This window comes from Cheilinus undulatus, linkage group 24 (assembly GCF_018320785.1).
Source record: "Cheilinus undulatus linkage group 24, ASM1832078v1, whole genome shotgun sequence".
Lineage (NCBI taxonomy): Eukaryota > Metazoa > Chordata > Actinopteri > Labriformes > Labridae > Cheilinus > Cheilinus undulatus.
Window position 1 is genome coordinate 11,224,672 of NC_054888.1, and position 24,858 is coordinate 11,249,529.

Here is a 24,858-nt window from a genome sequence, read left to right on the forward strand (position 1 = left end):
TCCTTTCTTTTCTTTTCTTTCCTTTCCTTAACCCTTTCCATTCCCATCTTTCATTTCCTTAACTTTACCTTTCCTTGACCTTTCTGTTCCTTTCCTCCTCTTTCCTTATCCCTTTCCTTTCATTTCCCTTTGTTTCCCTTATTTTCCTTAACCTTTTATTTCTTTCCTTTCCTTATCCCTTTACTTAACTTTCCTTTCCTTAAACCTTTTGTTTCATTAACTTTTCCTTTCCTTAACTTTTCCTTAATTTTTCCTTTCCTTAACCCTTTCCTTAACTTTCACTCCTTAAAAATTTTCTTTTCCTTTCTTTCCTTTCCTTAACCCATTCCTTCCTTAAACCTTTTCTTTCCTTTCTTTTCTTAAACTTTCCTTTCCCTAACCCTTTCCTTTTCTTTCCTTTCCTTAAACCTTTCCTTTTCTTTACTTTCCATTATATTCCTTTATTCTTATTTCCTTTCCTTCCCTTTCTCAGCTTTTCCTTTCCTTTTCACTTCTTTCCTTAACTCTTTCCGTTCCTTTCCTTCACCCCTTTCTTTCCTTTCCTTAAACATTTTATTTCCTTTTTTCCCTCTCCTTAACTTGTCTTGTCCTTAATCTTTCCTTTCATTCCTTTATCTTAACCATTCTTTTCTGAACCTTTCCTTAATTTTTTCTGTCCTTAACCCTTTTATTTCCTCTCTTTCATCCCTTTCCTCTACTTCTTTTACCTTTCCTTTTTGAGCCTTCTTTCTCTGCTTTTTCTTTTCCAACCTTTTATGTCCTTTCCTTAACCCTTCCTTCCCCCCTTTTCCTTTTCTTTCTTGTCTCTCCCTTTCCTCTGTTTCCTTTCTTTCCTTTATGACGTCCTCGTTTCAGTATCCTTACTGTCTGTCATGTATCTTTTACCCTTGCTCCTCTTGCTGCATCTTTTTTTTACTTGTTTTCTCTCATTTTTTTCTCTCCTCTCCCTTCAGTGTTTATTTGACTCCTGGCTGACTCAGAAGGAGGAGCTGGTTCGTTCCATCAAGACCTCCAACCTGAAGGACCAGGCTGAGATGGTGGCCTGCCTCCGCCGTCTCGCTGTGAGTCTCCTTAACACATACACTCTCTTTTTTTTTATTTCTACAGAGAAGAAAAAATCATGTTGCTTGAGTCTAATCCCCTCTTGAACACGCTTTATGCAGATTTCCAGTGGGTGGAAGGCTTTAACCTTCTGCTTATGCCATGTGCCTGTTTTTAAATCTTCTTCTAGACGGTGAAGGCAGACCTGGAGCTGAAGCGACCCACTATGGACAAGCTGTGCTCCATGAGTCAGGACTTACTGTCCAGCGTGAAGAACAAAGATGTGGCGAGCAAACTAGAGGCCAGACTGGACAGCTTCGCTCAGCGCTGGGACCGCCTGATCCAGAGTCTGGAGATGAGCAGCTCACAGGTACAGTTACAGTGTTATATGAACTTAAAGGAAAATAAACCATGGTGAGTTACTATTCTGAGTTAACCTGATGGAATCTCCATTTCTGTCCACTGTATTACCAAACAACAAAATAACTGTGTAATTAGACTTGTAGGTTTACCCAGGCCTTCTAACTTTATCCTGACATTAAATCAACTTTGTTTAGCCTTCAGCCTTCCTTGGCCAGATCCAAAGTCTGTCAGTTCTGGTCCTCAGATCTCCAATTCTTGGCAGCAGGACTGTCCTGGCAGCTCGGTGATTGCACTTAATTTCATTCACTCAGTGTCTCAGGTCTTAATCAGTTTGTGATTAGGGAGGAGAATAAAAACCGGTTGGCAGTCTCAACTCAGGGACAGCGATAAAAAAGGAAACTGATTAAAGGATGGCAGCAGGAAGTGTGGATTAAAGGTAAAATTTAGACTAAAGTGATCTAAAATTAAACTTCTTCATAGGAAACGGTTTTTCTTATCTTCTTCTGCTCCATCACAGAAATGAAGAGTGCTCCATGCTGGTCTGGACTGTTGTGATCAACAGTTCTTCACACGGCCGTCTCTGATTTTCTGTAGAAAGAGAATCCTTGTTGTATTCGGACTCGCTGAGGTCACATTTCTTCCTCTGTGAGAGCGCCGCTGTGATGAAACTTAGCCCCTGTAGCTGCAAGTGTTTGGCCTGAGGGATAGAGGAAATAGATGGATTTTCTGGGTGATAAAGGTCACTGAATAGTGAACAGAAAGTGAGAATATTGAGGAATAATGGCGAGAATGAGGACAGCGTCTTGAGTAAAATCCCTGATATAGGAGGTGCTTTCAATCAGCAGCAGCGTGCAATTATCACTCTTCATGATCAAATGTTGGATTGTTAAATTGTCACTTCTTCCCCCGCTGTTCTCTCATCTTCTTGTGTAACAACTCGGTAAAATCCTCTCCCTTTTTATCTCCCCGTGTTTTCAAAAAGTGCTTTTAAACTGACATGCTCACTGACAAGCGATAAGATAAAGATAAAAAGGCTTATGTTCGTTTTGAATTTGGCTGATAAAGATACTACACTGTCATGTTGCCTTTATTCTTTAAGCCCCGTGGAGAGCTTCATACCAAGCATGGAGTAAATTACAGGAGTTATTCTCATTGTAGCTTCAAAAAGCAGTGTTTATGCCCTACAGTGTTCGTTCTCAGGCGGTACTGTCTGAATGTTGAATGTTTGGGCAAATTAGTTGCTTTCTTATTAAAAGTATAACCCATTTATTTAGTCTTAATAGTTTCCTGAAGAAAAACACTGTTCAAATGCACAAACTTTGCCTTTAATACCGCCTGAGAGGCCAAATTCAGGGCAGAGCTTTTCCTGAACTACAATAGTAATGACGCCTCACAGGGAAACTTCGGCTTCACTGAAACAGGAAGATTGAAGTCTGTATTTCTTAATGATAATGGCCTTTTCTAAAAACTGAAAATAGTTCATGTAAAATATTTTTTTTGAATTTGTATGAAAATAAACCCAGATAAAAGTCATACCACCGTTTAGGTTTTAAATACAGTAGGGTTGGGTCACTAAAAAATTCAGGCCATTAAGGACAAATATGTCCACTCTCAAAAATCTCCTTTAAATATCATTTAACCTCCTTAGCTTTTTTTTGGGGGTGCATTTTTAGTTTCTTCAACTTACAAGTAAGACCTGACAAGTTTAAAAGCTCAGCCTCATCTTTTAGCAGTTATTAGTTTCGACCAAAAAGGGTGTCCATAAATCTCCTGAAGGTCCTGTTTCTGCAGAAAATACAGCACTAGATCAGTTTTAGAGCAGATGTTTTGGCTGTGTGCCGGCCACTTGTTGGGAGTCTACAGCCGGTGTCAGTCATTGAGACAGCTATGGTGGAGTCATTTTGATGATGGACTACAAGGACTTGTTTAGGTCAAGCATGAGGGACTAAAAGTTCCATTAGCTCCACTAAAAGTTCTGCCTTTCAGGGCGCACATGGTTCAAGTCCAGGCTGTGGCTGCTTCTCTCTCTCCCCCACTCTGTCATCCTTGTTTCCAACTCCATTCACTGTCATTCTTTCTTAAATAAAGGCATAAAAAGCCAACAAAAAAGTCTTTAAAAAGTTCTGAGTTTATTTGAAATTCTCCTTTCTAAAGTCAACACAATTTCCTAAAGTTATTTTTATAATTATATATTTATATTATATGTGGGGTATTTTATAATTGCCCCAAAATTTCTTCAATATTCAGCTCAACTTTATTTGTATAGCACTTTTAAAACATAAAACATGCAGCCCAAAGTGCTTCACAAAGACAGACTGACAGGAGATAATACAGATACAATGGATAAAATCACAAAAGGTTAAAACAAGCAATAACTAACAAAAGTAATTAATACAAAAAAATGTAAACAATAGTTTTTACAGAAGTAAAACATCGGGAAATTACAGCAAAGCAAGGAGTTTAATAAGAATTTAAATGAAATATTCTGAGACATATAAATAAAAATCTATGAAAGACAACGGTTGTATAATTAGTGCTAATTAAAAGCCAAATGTTTCAGTGAAACTTTAACATAAAGCCTTAATATTTCAATGAAAATTTCCCTAGGAATTTCATGTAAAATTCCAAAAAGTTTTAAACAAATCACCAATTTCAAAGCGAATACCCCTGGAAAGCAAAACCCATTGGAAGTTCTGCAAATTGGAAAATAAACATTGAAGTATTGCTCAGAAGCTTTTACGCTTTGAGGAAATGGAAAAGGGTTAGGGTTAGGCATTGTTTGGTTACAGAAACACATTCAGTGAATAAAATATGACGTCTTTTGATCAATACGCTTAAGTACGTACTCAGGGCTTTTACCAGAGCTCGTCTACTCTTTATTTACACTGATTAACCATCCTTTTTTTTGTTTGTCTTTTTGCAAGCTGCCAAGATAAAGACTATTGACCCAAATGCAACGCAGCAGTGAGCGCTCTGCTTCTGCAGGATTTTTTCCTTTTCTATTTGGAATAGAACCACCTATTACTTAACGTTTGACTCCTAATACCGGTATATTATAAGAGGAGGTTGCCAGATTCTTCAAATTCATTAAAACGTTCATTTAAGGTACAATACGCCATAATTTTGCACTTAAATGTCTATATTGAAAATAAATACTCCAATGAGACATATGTATGTATATATTATAGTTGAGTTCTTATGTTAAATCAAATTCTGACAGTTTTCAGTCTTGTTACGGTGGTTTTTATGATGAAGCAGGATGGACACAAAGGTCATTATAACGCTGGATGTTTCCTCGAAAACGTCCACATAATGAAGTGTGAACTGTTACTGAAAGCTGCCTTTCTGTTGCTGTACCACATTCATAGGGTTAGGGTTAGTGCATTCACATTACTCTCCGCCAGTTCAAACCCAAGCTCATTCCAGCAACACGGAGATCCACCCTCCAAATACCCATCATGTTATGGGACCACTAGGCATTTGCAGGTCGAGTAGAGACTAGGGCTGAAGGATTTTGGGAAAAAAGTCTTTTGCGATATTTTTCCCCCAGCATTGCAGTTGTGATTTAGTATGCAATTATTTTTCAAGTTGTTCATCTTCTGTAGTTTTCAATAAACACAAGTAATACATTATTCTATTACCAACACAGTCGATTAAAATAGGGTTGAACAATTTTGAAAAAAATATCTAGTTTAGTTTTCATTACATCCCGACTTAGTAGTACACCAATGTTTTGGTTTTATGGATGGACTTCCCATACATGGGAGAAAAGCTGTTAAAAGTGGCCTTCCTGTTTTGAATTGCAAGCAGTACTTTGAGAGTAGCTTGCAGGGTGAACCAGAAAGCCCACTTTTAACAGCTTTTCTCCTTGATATTGAAGTGAATCCATGAAACCTAAACATTAGATTATGGTTTGGCAGAAATTCAGCTGTTAATAAGCCAGGCTTGATGCTGATTCGATGCTCTACTAAACAGTAAACTGAATTTTTATGCTTCATCACAAAATGAGGGAGAAAAGCGGATAAAAGTAACCTTGCTGGTTCAAACTGCAAGGAATGGCAGAATGCTTTGAGAGTAGCTTGCAAAGGCCACTTTTAACAGCTTTTCTCCCTTATTATGTGAAGTTCATCCATGAAACCAAAACATTGGTTTACTGTTTAGCAGAGATTCACCAACTGTTAAATTCTTGATGCTGATGCTGATGTTTTTAACTCTCGCATAATGCTGGTATTTTTTCTCATCTTCAGTGACAACGTACGTCAGAGTTTGTCCAATATTAAATCTCTTCGCTAAATCAGCTATTAGGCGTGAAATTCCAGCAATAAATTGATCCATCACCTGCTTCTGACATCTGTTAACTCAGTTTTTCAAGGGTCGATGTTTGCCAAACGGGTCAATATTGGGTGAAAACCACACTTCTTTGTCCTCCTGTCACAACTCTATTGTAGAACCATGCACAACATAATGTGTTTTTTAGAAACTTCCGTCACACAATTACCTCTATTTTTAAATGTTAAAAAACCTGAAAGCATAAAAGGCCATCTAAAGGTACGGAGCAGTCATTTTAGCTGTCAGATTGCACCGGATGAAGCTTTAGTGGCAGGAGATTCTAAATTATGATGCCTACTAATAGTCCTAGTTTACATTTTCCACCTTTTATGGCCTTTATTAGTGATGGTAAAAGCATCCATGTTCTCAGTTTTGACCCTTTTTTACAAAAGAAAGTCTCTCTTTGTTACAACCCCACTGTTTGTACTCACTAGATCTCAAGGCAAAACCCTGCAGATAGATTACAACATCAAGGCAGGTGATTCACATCCAAGGTTGCATCAGAGTTTGCTCCATTACCGACCTGATGCTCTTTTCTCTCTAACATGACACTGACTTCACTGCGGCATTACATGACACGATGTTGTACACTTGTATACTTTTCAGAGTTTTCAGCACCCATGTATATCTCTCTTCTCTCTCTGTGCCTCTCACTTCCTTGTCCATTATAATCAGTCAGATAATTAGCAGATTGACCTCCCCAGGCACACACAACCTCCACAACTTCAGCAGAACACACGTTTCCATGGCAGCAAGGCCATCCCAGTAGCTGCTCGATTATCATAAACACACAAACACACCTGAACACACGCTTTAATTAGAAGAAGAGGATGAATAATGCTCAAAATCAGAATCAGCATGAGTTGGCATGTAAAAACTGCAGATTTATTTTTATTTTGTTTTATTGATCCTTTATTTTAGCAGGGAGAGCGCACTTAGACGAGGTCTCTTTTCCAGAGGTGGACCAAATGGAAAAAGACCTGAAAAAACTAGCCATTTTCTTGTTTTTCATTTTGGTCACAAACATGAAAAAATAGAAAATAAATAGATAAATACAATTCAAAAATATATATATATATATATATTTTATTATTATTTTAAACTCCGTTATTTTGGTTGCTCATTTTAATGAAATACTTTAGGAAAAGGAAATCATGTGACCCATATGGAAAGGTGAGCATTTCAAAATAAAGAGCCCTCCTATTTTCTCTATACAATACAATAAAAAAAGTCAATCATAAAACAACTGGTGATTTAGTAGACTATGTTTATTTTAGGAAGAAAATGAACTTATATGAATTAATAACCATGGACTGTTTGAGGTATTTATCCATGTACATGTCAGCAGTCAGATTTTCAATTCATGATTGTATTGTTTGGTTGAAAGGTTTATTTATTAGCATGTGTACACAAAAAATAAGTAAGTAAGCAAGTAAATAAAGAATGGATAATCAGAGCAAAAAACAAACAATCTAAGAGGTAAATGTTGGATTGGATAGCTTAACTTTTGACATGAAGGCTTTTGTTTTGAAAAGCTCACCTTTCCAAGTGGGTCACATGATTTCTTCTTCATCATGTATTCTATTAAATATAGAAACCAAAACAAGGGAATTTAAAAAAAATCAAACAAAATTGGACCCTTTTTTTCCATTTTTGGGACCAAAATGGGAACAAATGAGAAAACAGCTCGTTTGAACTTTTTCCTTTTTTTTGACCAAAATGAAAAAAACAAGAAATGGCTTGTTTTTCCACTTTTTCCATTTTCTGTCCAAAAAAAATCAGCTTTTTTTTTCTATTTTTTCCCTTTTGTGTCAAATGTAAAAAATGTAAAAAAAAAACAAGACAATGAGTTATTTTTCCATTTTTTCCATTTTCAGTAAAAACAAAACCAAAACAAAGAAAACCCAAAAACAAAAACAGAAAATTACATGGGTTTTTTTGTTTGTTTGTTTGTTTGGGGGGTTTTTTTGCTGTTTTTTCCATTTTCTGTCAAAGACGAAGAAAACAAAATAACAAGTCTCTCCCAATTTTTGAGTCTGGTTTCATCCAGGAAATGGATCTGTCAGAAAATAAATTGACTGGTTTTCACTTCCCCCTTTGTTACAATGAAGTGAAATTATGTTGCAGTTGAGAGAGAGCTTTGCGACTTTACAAAGATGCATAAACATATGTAATCATATTGTCAGCTTAGAGATGAAGTTCACAATTTTAATGTCATTAAAATACAATAAAAATAGAAGTGGCCCGGAGATAGAGCCCTGGGGTACCCCTTTATCAGTTACCTTATGGGTGAGTTTACATTATCAATGATAACTAACTGAGTTCTGTGAGTCAACTAGTTGGTAAACCATTTACAGGCCAAGGCTACACATTTTTTACCTCTCAGATATCATTTAAAACAAGGCTTGCTGCAGGAATTGTGCCGTGACCAGGTCTAAATCCTGATTGGTTAGGGGTAAGAATGCTGTTTGCTAATAGGAAATTGCATAGTTTCTTGTTTTGCCACTAAGGTGAGTTTGGAGACTGGTCTGTAATTATCGACATCACTTAGGTCCCACCTTTTTTAGTGGTGGCAACATTTAATCAGCTTTCCAGGCCTTGGGAATAATTCCAGTTAAATAAAAATGGTGTTTTTCTCTTTGATTCTTCTCAATCATTCACCCGTCTGCAAATGTGTCAAGAAATCCCAAACTGCTGCTTAACCATCTCACAGCTGTGCGAGTAAACACTCGCGCATACATCCCACTCATGCCCCGGTATATTTTGTCGTATGATTGATTCAAATGATCTTTGACTCGTCGCCTCTCAAGGACACTGCTGCATTTCGGTTTTGTGAGAGAGGGGGGGTTTGTGTCCTCTCAGACAGATGTGAGAGTGTGTTAAGTGGTGATTTGGGATCTGTATGATTTTGACAGATCCTTGTAAACTGCTGCTTCACCAGCTTGTTTAAATTTATCTGCGTTTTTGTGTGTGTGTGTGTGTGTGCGTGCAGCTCTCGTCAGCTGTCAGCCTGGCCCAGCAGTCCGAGCTGACCCACACAGTCACCACGACGACGACGACGACCAAGGTGACGAGGGAGAAGGTGGCGGCACTGCGCCAGACCCGAGAGTCACCGCCACCACAGAAGAAGAGACAAGTCGTGGTGGACTCTGAACTCAGGAAAAGGTATGTATGTGTGTGTTTAAAAGTTAACTTGAAGTTCTAATTAGAACCAAAACATCAAAAGCGATTTTTGTCTAACATGTGTGGATTATTCAGTTTCATGCACCCGTTTGTGCTGTCTTATCTCAGCAGGTAGGTGATGAAACAGATTGTGATAATGAGTCTGTGAAGGTGATAATAGAGGAGGCCTGAAAGGATAGAAGTAGAAGTTTCTGTAGCAGCAGTGACGCAAGCATCCTTAGAAGTAGATCTGTTATAGAGCGGTGTTAGAGGAACTAGAGCTTTGGTGGGAGATGAACCTGGGATGGTTCTTCAAGGACTAAAGCCTACAGAGGACCTGGAATTTAACTGCTAAGCCCTAAAGTATGACTTCAAAAATAAGATCCTTTGACGTAAAAGAGGGCAATAAATAGCATGGTGTTTAAAATGTGTTTTGTGGAAAAAACTGCAGGAATAATAAGAGAAAAATGTCACTAAATTGAGTAAAACCCCTCAATGGAATTTTCTGTTTGTGCCCATAGGTTTGATGTGGACTTCACAGAGGTCCACAGCTACATGACCCGCGGCGAGGCCATCCTTCAGAGCCCTGAGTTCTCTGTGTCACGAAAGGACGGCAGCATCCAGGAGCTGCATGACAAAGTGCAGGTAAAAGCATCACACATGAGAGTGTTTGTGTAAGCCCCCCCCTGCCGAGTTTAATCTGCTGAGACCTGTGATGCTGAAATAACAAGGCTCCCGCACACAGTCGGCCTGGAAATGAATTTTACCTTCCATATAGCAATCTTTCCTGTGAGGGAGTCGTGAGCTGTGATTATGCAGACGGGACGCGTTGATGTGGCTCCATGGAGGGATGAGCTGCAGCAAAGTGTCCATAATGGAGTTTTCAAACTTTAATACAGCAGCTACCAATGCATGTCAACTGACTGAATGTGTCCTCTGAGGGAGAAATCAAACCAGATAAAGACAGAAAACAGGGAATCAATGAGGCTCACGGCTGCACCAGCCTCTGCTTTCTGCAGCTAATAATCACAGACGGCAACAACCTGTTGCTACAAACAAGCGGGTATTTGCTCATAGCTTAAATACACTTCTCCTCTCTGTCTACTCTTCTATCACTTTTCTCTGAGACAGGCTAGAGAAACACACCCATACTTTCTATCAGTTTAAACACATGGAGTCAAGAAGTAGTTTTCTCTCTTGCCATCGAGACTACGTCTGATTTCCAGCCCAAGGCTGCAGAGAGAAGATTCAAGTATGATACAGAGCATGAGCAGAAAAGCAGTGAATCAGAGGTAAAAGGATGTGCAGGTCAATAAAGTAGGTATAACAAATATTGATTGTAGTCTGCAATGCCACAGAAACCTGTAGGACTCAATTAACCCTAAAGAGATCCTAGGGACATTGTGTGCCTTTCAGTTTTTTTTTGTAATCTTCAAGCCATTTTGGCTGTGTTGAATGAATGTAGCTCAAATTTGGTAGAGGATATTTATTTTAAAAAATGTTTAGAATTGTCATCTCAGTTCCTCGAATTAGCCTAAAATGACTAAGTTATACAAAAACCAACTTATTTGTCCTTAAGGACAAAAAATGTCCCATTTGAAACCATTGAAAAATGCCATTTTTGAGTTCACATTTATCTTGACATAAACTAATGCATTCCTTGATGTGGAGATTTTATTTTCAACTACTAACTTTTAATTTAGATTTTTTTGTATATGCACAACAGGTGGCTGTTTTTTCCCATTTAAACAATGCTGCAAAATTTCTCAATTTTTAATGTTTTCTGCAAGAGTGCCTTAAGAGGATTAGGGCCACTGAAAAAAAAACTGTGCAAACGCATTTTTTTCACTCATGAGATTAAAGTCAGAGTTCTGAGAATAAAGTCAGAATTTTGAAATTCAAATTAAAAAAACGTCTACCTCACAATTCTGACATTAATCTCAGAATTCTCAATTATTTATTAGAATTCTGATTTATTTCTTAGAATTCTGTTTTATATTGTAGAATTCCGACTTTAATCTCAAAATTAGAAAGAAAATGGTGCATCTCAAAAAAAATTCAGTGGCCCTAATCCTCTTCCATACTAGTGAAATTATAAGTACAGCTGATTTTAGGATGCTAACATTTTAGTCCTAGGCCACTAGTATATTTTTTTCTTTTTTTTTTTTTTTTTTTTTTTAAATCTGACACTGCAATCAATAAATAAAAAATATGACCCATCATTGACCCATCTCAGGTCCTGATAATAATAATAATAACCAAATACTTCTTGATATTTATTTTATGGAAAATATTGGGGGGTTTTTTCTCAATAAGAAAATATTGGCTTATGCAAAACATACTGGCCTCTGAAGGGTTAAAATCCTAAAACTATAATTAATATTTGATAGGTACAGGGCTTAACAAATTTATTAGACCACCTGTCATTTTTGTCTCAAAGACCATCCAGCACCATGAAGTGCTTTTATGCGGACTCTTTCATTTTCAGTCAGCTCTCCATGTTTTACCATTTTGAACAGGAATGAGGAATTTCAAATTCACACAAATTTGAGCTGGCTCACTGGGCTTCTCTGAGAAGTCAGAAATTAATCAAGCATAACATTCAACCACTAAAACTCATTTTTCTGTTCAGGAATGCAAGTAAATAACTATAATTTGAGATATTAATCAAGAAATAATAACGTGCTTTACTATTTTTTCTGGGTTTTTTTGTAAATCAGTAAATTTGAAAATTCCTGGATAACAATAATAATTATATTTTAGCATTAAAAATATCGTTTGGGTTAAAGAGCTTCTACATATTGGTGTATTAACCATTGCAGAAACATAAAAAATGATTTTGGTAATTACCACTGCTGTTAATTTAGGGCAGCTGTGGCATAAACCTTACTTTGGTCAGGGTTAGGGCGGTCTAATAAATTTGTTAACCACTGTATAGTTCAGGCTGAAGTAGTTGTTAAAGACTGACTTGATTAAAGTGGAAAAAAAATACTAATATATATTGTTTTTACTGCAGTTCAAGCAAAGTGGACATTTTTTGTCTTTAAGGAGAAATGATTTAAAATATAAAAGAAACATTATAAACATAAAACATTATAACCTATAATGTGCTCGTTATGTGCTGAAGTAGTCAACAGAGGTGGAAAAAGTACATGAGTGCTGCAGTCAAGTAAAAGTACACTTAACTGTGATTAAAATAGAAATACAAATTTCAAAATGTAAATGTAATTTGGCTAAAATAAGGCGAGATCTAACCTAATTTTTTGGTCATGCACCTACTGCCCTGGGGCTCTCTACAATTGCCCATGTGCCCAAATGGTTAATCTGGCGTAGTCCGGTGAGGAAAGCCCTCTGCTGTGAGGTGCTGGTATAAACAGGAAACTCAGGGAGATGTAAGCTGCAGCCTGCCCTGAAATTTTCTAGATTGTTTTAGGAGAGCATGTGTGAAAAGGCTTTAGTTTGTAAGCAATGTTAAGTTTGTGTAAGAGAGAAACACAAGATAAAAAGTAGCCTGCAGAGCAGGTAGGAGAGCGAGGGCCCCCTGCAGCTCTGCTCTATCTCCTCCTGAGCCCAGCTTGCTCATTTGTTCTGACAAGGTGTCAGACTCCTCCCACAGCAACCTGAAAGAGGAAAATAAAGCCAGAGAAGGGGATGAACAAAACCAGTCTGAGGACGTCACAACTCCAGCAGACAGTCAAAATACCATACAAGCATGTGGCAGAGATAAAACACTAATGTTCACTCTGCATTGTTTCAATTAGACCTTGCTCTTAACACAAACCGCTGTCATTATAATAGTTTTAAATAAGAAGCAGCTAACCGTACATACAGCACATCCGCTCTCATAGATCTACTGAATTAGAAACACCTGAGTGGATCACAAAAACTCACAGCCCTAATGCACTGTAGCTTATAATAAACAGTTCAGGCTGTAGATAAAGCCAAACACAAACTAGTCTGACAGCCAGGCAGTGATTACAAATGAGCTAATGAATCATTCATAATCAATGTATTAAAGACCGCAGCCCCCAACAACAATGCTGAAGTTATGCAAGCATTATCTGTGAACAAGATCTGCAAACGGCTGCTGTTACAAACAATATGTGCACTCTGGGAATAGAAACCAACTCATTCATTTAAAGGAGCTGTGCTCCTCTAATTCTCCTCAGATCTGGTTGCATTTTAAGCTTCTCTGTTGGCAGCTTGAATAAAAAACAGCAGAAGTGTTTCAGAACAGCACATTAGGAGCAAAAATGAGGATAAATGTGTTTCTTTTGTCTCCATTTGTCTACTGGAGAGAGTACGATCTGATTTCACAGGAAAGAATGTGTTGTATTTGCAAGAACAACCTTTAATGATAATAGACTTAATATTAGCATATGACAGTGAAATGAAGAGAAATTATATTTGAAACTATAGTATTTGAACTCAAGTAGCTGTGAGATTCAATCCAACATTTATAATAATGGTTATATTCTTAAAGCTCAGCAGATGGAGTGAGGCAGCTTCAAGTGAGGCAGGACTAGGGAGTCTAGGAGCGCTTAGATACATAGATAGCAGCAAAGAAAGCTCTTTCTGCTTAAGATTAGATGAACATATATATATATATTTATATATTTATATATATATATATATATATATATATATATATATATATATATATATATAAATGATGTTAAGTAATATAATGTCCAACAACACATTAGGACATACCTACAAGATAAAAAAGCATGTATTTATTTATAAGAAAAATGTGGAATTTTTGTTTTTTGAAAATTCTATATATTGTTTTTTAAATTATGAAGTTGTGTAATACATTAACAAAAAAAACTCAGAATGTCAGATTTTGGAAAGTTGTAAATGTAACATTTGACAAAAAAATTAAAATTTGAAAAGTTTATGATAAAAAAAATCAAAATGATTAAGTTAAAAAAGCTGCAATTTTTAGTTTAAAAAGTCCTTAATTTATGATTAAAAACTTATTTTTGTCAAGTTGTTAAAGTTGTAAATTTATTATTAAAAATTCAACATTTTCAGATATAAAAAGTTGTGAATTTATGTTTTCCAAATTTTCAAGTTTAAAAGTTATTAATTTATTATCAAAAACTCAAAATGTTTAAGTTTAAAATGCAAAAATTTATGATTAAAAATCCTAAATTTCAAGTTTAAAAAGTTCTTAATTTATGATTTAAAACTTTTTTTTTCAAGTCGTTAAAGTTGTACATTTATTATTAAAACCTCAAAAGTTTCAGGTATAAAAAGTTGTGAATTTATGTTTTCCAAAATTTTCAAGTTTAAAAGCAGAAAATATGTGATTAAAAACTCAAAATGTATAAGTTTAAAATGCAGAAATTGTAAGATAAAAAATACAAAATTTCAATTTTAAAAAGTTCTTAATTTATGATTAAAAACTCTTTTTTTTTCAAGTTTATAAAGCTGTGAATTTATGATTAAAATCTCAAATTTTTCTGGTTTTAAAAGTTGTTAATTTAAGAAAAAAAAAAACATAAGCTGAAAATTTTTTATTAAAAATCCAAAATATTCCAGTTGTAAATTTATGAATAAAAACTCCAAATTGTTAAGTTTCAAAAATGTTAAATGTTGATATTTTGAAATAAAAAAATATCACATTTTAATATTGATAACATTATAAAGTAATTAATGAATTAGAAACCAAAGTGAAAACAGTTGTAGGATAGCCCCAGTTAACAGAAATGTCTCTTCTACATTTTGGTCCACATACATTCATGACTGTCAGAGTAAAGAAAATCTCAAGTTTTGTCTTGTAAATTTATGACGTTTTATGTTTGATTTTTTTAAAATATATTTTTGTCTCAAAAAATGAACTTTTTTTGGAGCAGCCTTAAGACTGTCAAATTATGAATAGTTTCTATGTAGATTTTTTGGCAAGAAAAGCGTATGTAGGTGTGTGTATGTGTAGCATATTATGTTGGTATCTTGTCAACAGAAAACTGTTAAGAAAATTCAAAGACTAACAAACTGTAAAAATGTCTTAATACAAAGTTTGACTCAGTTGATTAACAGCTGTTTCTTTTTTCTTCTGTTTTGCTTACTCATGCATAGCTGTAGTAGAATTATTATGCAGATATAAGATAATTGGGCAACAAGCTGCATAGTTTCCCTGATTTCTCATTAATCAGAGATAGCATTAATATTATAAAGCGAACGCTATTACGCTGTCAATATGATTCATGTTACTGCAGACATCAGATGATGATTGGTTCAGTAGTTTGCAAGAATTAAAAATATAAAGGAACGTTGTGCATGTTGAACGTTGAACATGTATCTGAAACGCTGTTGAACTGTTTCTTTAAACGCAGAAACAGCCCTTTTCCTCTTTAATACTAAAGCTCTAAGAATAAGCCTCAATGACCCATTTGCTACCCTCAGCCTCACCGTTTTCTACCCTAAAATGACAAAAAGACCTGCTGGGCTCGTCTTAAATGTCTCAGCAGAGTGAGATCAGAGGTGGATGAGAGCTACAGGCCTTTTTATTCTGTATGAGTAATACTGGGCTGAATTGAACATTGATTTTTAGGGTTTTTAATCTTTCTTTGCAATAAATAATAATTCTCCTGCTGCCTGCCTGTCGCTGTTGATGCCTCTTGTCCTTTAACTTTCCATCTCTCTCTCTCTCTCTCTCTCTCTCTCTCTCTCTCTCTCTCTCTCTTTGACACAGGCGATAGAACGAGAGCGACCAGAAAAGTACCGGAAGCTTCAGGAGGCGACGCGCACGGCACAGACCCTCGTCGAGCAGGGTAACACGCACACGCACTCGCATGCATACAAACACATGCACGCACACCCCTGTCTGTCCCCATGGCAACCCCTCCACCTGTCCCACCCTCCCTGCTCGTCTCCATAGAAACACTGTCAGAGAGAGGGGAACAGATAGAAAAAAAGAGAGAGATGTTTCTTCTCATCCGTCCTCTTCTCTGTCCTTGTGCATTGTTTGTCTGAAAGAAGAGAAACACTTGATTTCTACTTTTTTCCCTCCTGCCTCTGCTGCAGCGTTCAAACATGCCAGAACATCACTGAACTTACAGAACAGAAGAAGACAGGGAGAGAGAGGCGCTGAAACTCTGCTTTTGTGTGCATAAAATCACACAAATGCATTACATGTGTCTCGATATTTGTTTTCTTTAAATGCACGGTTATAACCTAAAGAGGCAGCTACCGTACCATAGCTAGCAGGAGTGCCAATTCCACACGGTGAAAACACAAGAGCTACAGAGCAGCACAGTAGCTGCACATTGTGGACACACTAAAAATGGCCACACGGTTTAAAGTTTCTTACCTCAGGAAGACCCCCCAAAACAGACTTTATATGTACCTATTTACCAGTGTGACTTACAGGTAATTTATTTAAGACAAGGCAAAGGCAGGAACTCACCAAGCTGACATGGGGCTAGAATAGTGGTTCTCAAATGGTGTGGCAAGGCGAGGTGAAGTCTAGGCATGCCTTGGGAATTTGTACGATACGTTATAACTACAACGTTATGACAAGTACTGTAACCAGGCCTGCCTACAGATCTGGCCTGACCCCTGAAAAACCCAGAGAATGGTCTCTCCCCAGCTGATATCAGTGCATGTGTGGTCGATTAGTAGCATTGGTGCTAGCATCCTGGCTAACAGTTTCCACATTTAAAGCTGAAAAGTGTGGTAGGCTAGCATTGGGCTCAGGGGTTAAAATTATTCATTCATGCTACTTTTTTCTACCTAGTTTCCTCACTACTTTTGACGCCACTTCTTTTGAACTTTCAAGCTATTTTTGCCAATTTTTTGGGAACTTTTTGCCACGTTTAACCCACTTTTGCTACTTTTCTCCAAATTGTGCTATTGTTTGGCCTTTTTGCCAAACTTTTTCATCACTTAAAACCCCTTTTGACTACCTTTTTTTTTTTTTTTTACTTATTTCCCATTTTTACCACTTGTAACCTTTTTTGCCACCCTTTTTTACACTTTCAACCAATTTTTGCCACATCAAACCCATTTTTACCACATTTTTGCCACCTTTCACCCACTTTTGCTATTGTTTGGCCATTTTTCGCCACTTCTTTCATTACCTTTAACCCCTTTGAACCACCTTTTTTGCAGTTGCTGCCCACTTTTGCCACTTGTTGCCCACTGTAGCTATTGTTTTACCATTTTTTGCCCATTTTTTGAAATCACTTTTAACCCCTTTTAACCACCTTTTTGCCACATTTAACCAATTTTTTGCCACTTTTTGCCAACTTTTGCAATTGTTTGATCAAGTTTTCCATCACTTTTAACCACCTTTTGTGCTACTCAGTCTTTATGCCAGTGGTATCCCAATTTAGCCACCTTTTTATCCCTTTTCACCCACTTTCATAATTTTTTGCCAATCTTTGCCAAACTTTTTCATCACTTTTAACTCTTTCTGCCACTTTTTTACTACTTTAAACATATTTTTGCCACCTTTTTGACACTTTCATCCTATTTTGCCACTTTTAACTAATTTTTGCCACCTTTTTGCTGATTTCACCCATTTTTGCCTTTGTTTGGTGACTTTTTTGCCACTTTAAAACATGGTTTTTTTTTTTTTTTGTTTTTTTTTACCCCTTCTTGCCCATGTTTGGCCACTTTTTGCAGTGTCTGCATCAACATTCTCAACATTACCACTAAAAAGAAAATTCTGTTTTAATGGGATTGCGTTTGTAAAACGGCCATATCTTACCAAAACATAGATAAATAAAACTAATTTTTTGTTGCTTTGATAAGAGTGTTTATTATTCAGGTTAAATATATTGGTTATCACAGTTTAACTTGATAATGGATGAACCTCCAGTTGGCTGGGCCCCTGAAAGCTCGCCCTGTTTCCGCCCTTATCAGTGGCCTTGACTGTAACATTTCTGAGAGTCTGTTTAGTATCAATATGAATATGGTGTGCCTTGAAATTTTGGCTGAAGCTTAGATGTGGGCAAAAGAGTTTGAAAACCGCTGTTCAAACAAAAAAACGACGGTAGATTTCATACACCAGCGGCAGTTTGTTTGTTTGTTGCAGTTTGTATTTAATAAAAGGTGGAATTAAAAAGTTAAAGTTAAGGATTTGTCACTTGCAGCTTGCTAACTGACCCTTTTGTAGTTCTTATGAGTGTAAAATGAACAAATGACGCCTCAAGTAGCATTAAGCTAACCCCATTGTATTCCTAGAAAACCACAAAGCCACAGCCTTGATGTAGAAATGTGAATGGATCATAATTGAGCTACAATTACAGGCAGAAGCAATCTCTGCATCCAAGACTTGTGAGCCAGAATGCTGACTTGAACAGGTCCAATTATCATCCAGCCAATAGAGTTGAGTTTGCCCTGAGAGAGGCCGCAGCGTGAAATCTATTTGTTTACAACTTTAGCATTGATTTCTATCTCCTGGAACCTCTTTCAGGTTTTCATTTTCCAGGCACTGGACTCTTCCGGGCACTTTAAATCACCCATTTGGATCAAAAACTGTCAGTCAGCAGCGTGCACGGCCGCTTAGCAAGGTGTGTGCATGCTCAGCTGACTGGTAGATGAACGGTTTTCGCTGCTCATATTTCATGCAGAATATTAATGATGGCCTCGTCTCTCCTACAGACGACATTCAGCAGATTTTGTTTGTGTTTACGTCTGTCCCCCCCCCGCAGAGAGACGAGTCATGCCCACATGAACTGTGATGCTTGTACCGCTCTGTGTTTGTGTTTGTGTCTGTGTGACAGCATCCTCTCTCTCTCTGACTCCCCCCCCCCCCGCAGAGGGAAGCCGAGCTGATGACATTGCCCAGGCAGCAGAGCAGCTGAACCAGCGCTGGGTGGGATTCTGTGCTCTACTGGCAGACAGGCTGGCGTGGCTGGCTTACCAGGCGAAGGTAAACACAGACGTACCCCCTCCTCACGCTTCACTTTGACTTTCTTTTTCACCAGATTACACGAGTTTCCTGCTGCTCTGTACCAACTTTACTGTCATGTAACATATTTGTAGCAGAGGGCCAACATTGTGCTTATAAAGGTAGGTTACTGATTATTTTTCAGTCCCAGATAAGAACAGCTAAGCTATCAGAGGACTGATGTTTCAAGGAAATATTGAAACAAGCGACAAAGTCTGCTGGGATATAGCAGGATCAAGCTAGCAGTACCACTTTTAACTGCTTTTCCCCCTAAGTCGATGGTAATCATGCATTGAAAGAAAATGGTGATAAAATGTTGAGTAAAATAACCCGGTACAGTGCTGGAAAAGACTTCTCAATGAGAGCAGAGCTCAGCTGCTGGACCTTTGCTAGCATGATTTTATTAAATATCTTTATTATAATAAGAGCAGAGAGCCACACTGAAAGCTTGTCATGGCGGAAAAGATGTTTTTGCTCTTCTCCCGATCCACTACATGGGTTTGCGATGTATATAGCAGCTGCTGCCGCGGCTATTAGCTAAGATGTAGCTGTTGGAAAGTGGCAGTTTAATCCCAACTTGACCAGTGTTTTTGTACTTCTCCTGACAGGTCTTGGCATCAATTTTATTAACCGAGAATCTCCGCCATTAACAAGCTACTGCAGCGGTAGATGTCAGCTTAAGAGTAGCGCATGCTTACAACCTCATTTTGTCTTGTTGCTCTGATTGGCCCGTCATGAATGTGACAGAGAGAACATTCCTCCAATTAGTCCTGCCCTTTCCTAACACTTTCTATGGGAGCTTTCCCAGATGAATGGGAAATATATCCATTCATTGAAGACATGAAACAGTCGATCATGTCAAGTTTGTATTAAAATTGTATATTCTGCCTTTTCGGCGAAGCTTTGCAGTTAAAATCTGCTGCAAGACAAGATTTATTTTGTAAAACACAACTGAAGTTTTTTATAATCATCCAAACCTGAAAAAAAAAAAATCAACATTAATGGGGGACAAGTTTTGGTGTACACCAGGGATGTCCAGACTTTTTCCACTGGGGCCACATACAGAAATATATGAGGATGTTGGGGCCACTTTTATATATATATCCCACCTTGATATTAAAGTTATTGAAACAAATCTAATGTTGGTTAAGATATGCTCAGTGATTGGGTATGCTTAAGTAGCCAGTCATTTTAAGAATTATAGGGAGGCCAATCAGATTTCAGGGGGCCCTGGTCGGCTCTGGCTACCGCTGGCTTGGAACATCATTAGCGCTGCTATTTGCTGCTCTAATCTATTAGGGCTTTTTAAATCAAGATACTTTTGTGATTTCAGTTGCCAATATTTTAATTCTTTATAGCAGGGGTGCCCAAACTATGGCCCAGGGGCCAGGGTGCTCAACTGTATGGTACTTTTTAGTTTAAGTGCTACCATGTTGATTCTGTAAACAAACATTTTGCCAAGAAGATAAATTGATTAATAATGTCTTGATAGAATATTGCCACAAATAGCAGCACCAATAGCATTTCAGAGGCAGAGCCAGTGAAAGACAGAGCCAAACAGGGCTCCCTGAAATCTGATTGGCACCCCCAAATCCTGAAAATGACTATCTATTTACCTTGTCAGCCATTAACATGGCATTTAGGCGTATTCAATCGCTAAGCAAGGATTCGTCATACTCTCAAGGCAAGGAATATGAAAGTAGCCCCACCATTCTTATATCTTTCTGTATGCGGCCCTCAGTGGAAAAAGTTTGGACACCCCTGACTTATAGTGTCGTCTCAATTTAGTCCTGAAAAACCCAATAAATCCTTCGTGTCAAAATGTTTGTTTACAGTATTAGCATGGTAGCACTGCCTTGTGCTGAAACTAAGAATAATACAGTGTAACACAAGCTTCTTGCTCTATTGATGGCCATATATCATTAGATTTAAAGAATTTTGGGGGGCCAATCAAAAATGGGCTGCGGGCCACATTTTGCCCCTGGGCCATAGTTTGGACACCTCTGGTTTACACCATGTATCAGCAGGCCATTTTCTCTGTAACTCTTTTCTCTCTTACTTGTGGGAAGCACTTTTTTGCATTTTATTATCGCAACTTTGCACGAGAAGAAAATCTGATTACTCCTTCCACCACTTTTGTAAGTGACACACTCTAACCTCTGTAAGTTATTTTTTGCAAAATAAGCAGAATTTGTGGAATTAATCCTGCAAAAATGTATGAGCAATCTGTGTTTAGCATATTTTCCCCCTTTTTGCCAAAACCAATCAGATAGTAGGATACACTCATGTTTTATGAGGAGGAATAGTTTAAGAATGTAACATTTTGTAGATTCTCATTTTAACATTACTCCCTTCACTTTCCACTGCTTGGATATGTGCCGAAACACTACTGGCTTGATTTGTTTGTGTTGTTTTTGTTTGGTTCTACATTTGAAACACATCTGAAGCATCATATTGCCTCTCACGGTGTCCAAAGGGCAGGATAAGGCTTAGATTGAGGCTCCAGCCAGCTCTTTTAAAATGTATGGAGACAAAATTGCTGTGCAGGTACGGAGTGAGACTCTCGCCGTGCCACGACTCTCAGGTTATCACAGCTCTGAATGGGCCCAGTCATTCTGACTTACACGGCTCTGTTGGGAAAAAGTTTGTGAACCAAGGCAGATGTTTTGCGTGGGTGTTTGCTCGTCTTTACTCAGAGTGTGATTTTATTTTTGTTTCCTGCAGGTGCTGGCTTTCTACAGCTTGTACGAGCAGTGTGAACAGGCCGTGGACAGCAGTGAGAACTGGCTCAAAGTGCAGGCTCCTCCAGCGTCTGAACCGGAGCCGCTCAAAGTACAGCTGGACCGATGCAGGGTGAGAAACACTACTACAAGATTCCTGTTTACACACTTTGATTTAGCTCTGCTTTATTTTGTGGAAATCCATTTGTTGTTGGAATTTGTGCTTTCATTTCCTGTCTTGAATCTTCATTTCCTTTATATGTTATGTGTGACTTGTCTTGTTTGAATTTCTGTCTCTTTTCATGCGTCTGTTTGTCACAGCAATTATCTGTAAGTATTTCTGATATTTATGTATTTATTTCAACAAACCCTTCCCAATCACTGTTTGCTTTTTGAAGACATTTAACAGCAAAGACAGAAATATAAGCTACCACTACACTTAGTTATGACACCAAAGGCTTTGCAGAAGAAGATCCCTTGCTTTCGATTCTCTGACCAGAAGCTTTCCACCCGGCACAATGGCTGTGGATCTGACTCGACTCAGGCTCAGGGATCTCCTTTAAATCGGCAGAGTCCCCCAAATATAAAAGCCAAGTATAAATGGGATATCCTGACCACTGCTAATCTAATTTTCTCTCAACTCTAAACCTCTAAACCTTTAGGCTCAACCATAACAAATAGGTCTGAGCGCCTGTGGTCTGGATCTGTTCCTAACCCTAGCCTCTGCAGTTTTATAGGGATCCAATGAACTCTGTTTAAATGTTTGAATTACTCTGCTGAGACCTGAGCTTTTGTTTACAATGAATTTATAGCTTCTCCCACTTATTTGGAATTAGAAGGACCTGTTAAGTTTAAAAGCTCAGCCTTGTCTTTGAACAGGAATTAGTTTTGACCAAAAATGATGTCCACAAATCTCCCAACGGTCCTGTTTCTGCAGAAAATACACCACTGGAAAAAGTTCAGATTTTTGTAGAAATTTTCCTTTCTAGAATCTTCACAAATTCCTTGTAATGTAAAAATGCTTTCCTCAAAACTCCATGATATTGTTCCCCCAAACAAATTCCCTGATATATCCCTAAAGTTTCTTGAATGTTTAAAGGATACACCCCCTTGAAATTCCCTAATATTTATTTATATTATAGTGATTGTAAAATCAAATTCATTTCCCAAATCCCTTGAAAGTACCTGGTAATGTCTAAAAAATTCCCCCAAGCATCTGAACAAATCTCCAAATTCCCATCAAAATGCCAAAAAAAGAAAATTCTAAGCAAATTCCCCCAAAAACCTTCTAATGAAACTCGAAAAATATCGAAACAATTCAACCCCCCCAAAAAAGTTCCCCCCAAAAATTGTAAAGGACCCCCCCCAATTTTCAATCCAAAACCCAGAAGTTTCTTATACAGTTTCTGAATTCCTTGAAAATGCCAGACAATGTCTAAACGAATTCCCTCAAATATCTGTACAAAATTCCAACTTTCCCATGCCAAAAAAAAGTCTAAGCAAATTTTCCCAAAAACTTTCCAATTAAACTCTTCAAAATATAGAAACATATCTTCAGTTTTCAGGAAAATTTTGGAAAATTTCCAAGCAAAAATGTGAAAATGTACAAATACTTTCCCCAAAACTCTACAAATTTGATGTAACCCCCCCTCAACAAATTCCCTGAAATTTCCTGAAATTTCTTGAAATTTCTTGAAATTTCCCCCAAATTTTGATGAAATGATGAAAATACCCCAAAGTTGTACAGTGAACTACATTACAATTAAATAAAAATCCCAGAAATTTCAAATATGGTTTCTGAATTCTAAATTTTTTGTGAAAGTTCTTGAAAATTTCCAAACAAATTCCCCAAAATATCCATGAAAATTCCTGAAAATGAAATGTCAGATTCTCCCAACATGTGAAGCAAATTACTTAACACCAATGGATATTGTGGACAATTATTATAGAAATTAAAATAGCTGAAATCATTGAGATGTAGGAAAGTCATGACATATTTCCCTCATATGCAGGGTCTTAAGATGTTAATCAGGTCCTCTAGTCAGGTTTGTTAGCTAAAATATCATTACTAGCCAAGGTAGACTTACTACAAGCTACCTATGTTTTTAACAGTGATATTTATGCTATTAGCATTGTTCTTAGAAAAACATGGTTAACTCACAATCTTGGGTTAAAGAGCTGCACAATCCCACAATGTCGCAGCAACATCTCTAGTTGGTTCAGCACACTTAGACCCACAGAACTCCAGCATTAAGTAACAGTCATTATTTCTAATAACTGATTACTTAAATGGGGAAATGAATGTATACGCTCCTGTAGAAACCACAAGTTCAACAGCGACAATCACCTGGAAGGTCTGCACCTTCACCACAACAATATCTGTGATTGACATAGCCTACAGGTCTCACAAATACCAAAAATGGGCAGTCACTGTCGAGCTCTAGTTCTCTAGTAGAAAAACATCAGTTGCAGTAGCCTGGTTTCAACCTGTAGAGGGCAGTCACTTTGATTTTTTTCTCCTAATACATGATGTAGAGTTAAAATACTTTGTACTTTAATGTCCAAATTTGGACTCTTACTGATCCAAAACAATACTAAATGAACTTTTACTGGAGTTTTCAGCTTTGAAACATTGGTGTGAAGGTTTTGTTTCTCTGTGGTTTGAGAACTGTTACCCCTGGCCGGCATGTTTTCCTCTCCTTCAGAGCTTACGTCAGTCTAAGTTAAAACAAAGGCTCAGCAAGGAAAACAAAACATTTTGAGTCTTTTCAGCCAAGTCTCACAAATAAACTGAACGATATTGGCAAAATTGCTAAGAGAGATGCTGAGTGAAATGATTTATTGTCAGAAATTGTTCTCCTTCTCTCATAACTCAGATTGTAAAATACACCCATGAAGCATAATAACTACGCTTGAAAGGAACGAGGGGAAAAGCTCTCCTTTAGACTGAATAACTGCTGAAAACCTTCATGTTGTGGATCTTATTCATTATAAAGTCATGCAGTGTGAGCTGAGCGTGTTTCCTTTGGTAGACAGCAGAATAGACCAGCTAAAACCTCATTTAGAAAACTTTGAAAAGTGCCAATTTGGTAATTTAAGGGGAGGGATGAAGGTGAAGCAGCTATGTCTGACTCCCAGCTTTAAAGCAAATGTTTCTCTGAATGAGTGGGTGGGATATTGACCGACAGAAAAACACAAACAGATAGGTTCAGGATGATACATCTAAACAATCAGGGACAGCAGAGACAAACTGTTAAAATGCTAGATTAGAGAGAGGTGTATTAAAGTGAAAGAGAGGGCAGAGGAAAGTTAAGATGAGTAAATACCTCAGGCTTTAGA

At 37.4% G+C, this 24,858-nt stretch overlaps 1 protein-coding gene across 1 annotated transcript in view; it reads left to right on the plus strand.

Annotated features, from left to right (window-relative positions):
• Positions 1-24,858, plus strand: part of dmd (dystrophin) — a 486,115-nt gene that overhangs the window by 253,446 nt on the left and 207,811 nt on the right. Inside the window, 7 exon segments of the mRNA XM_041781573.1 lie at positions 954-1,061; positions 1,232-1,411; positions 8,726-8,898; positions 9,417-9,540; positions 15,596-15,674; positions 18,669-18,781; positions 21,524-21,652. Of these exon segments, the coding sequence (XP_041637507.1) occupies positions 954-1,061; positions 1,232-1,411; positions 8,726-8,898; positions 9,417-9,540; positions 15,596-15,674; positions 18,669-18,781; positions 21,524-21,652 (906 nt within the window).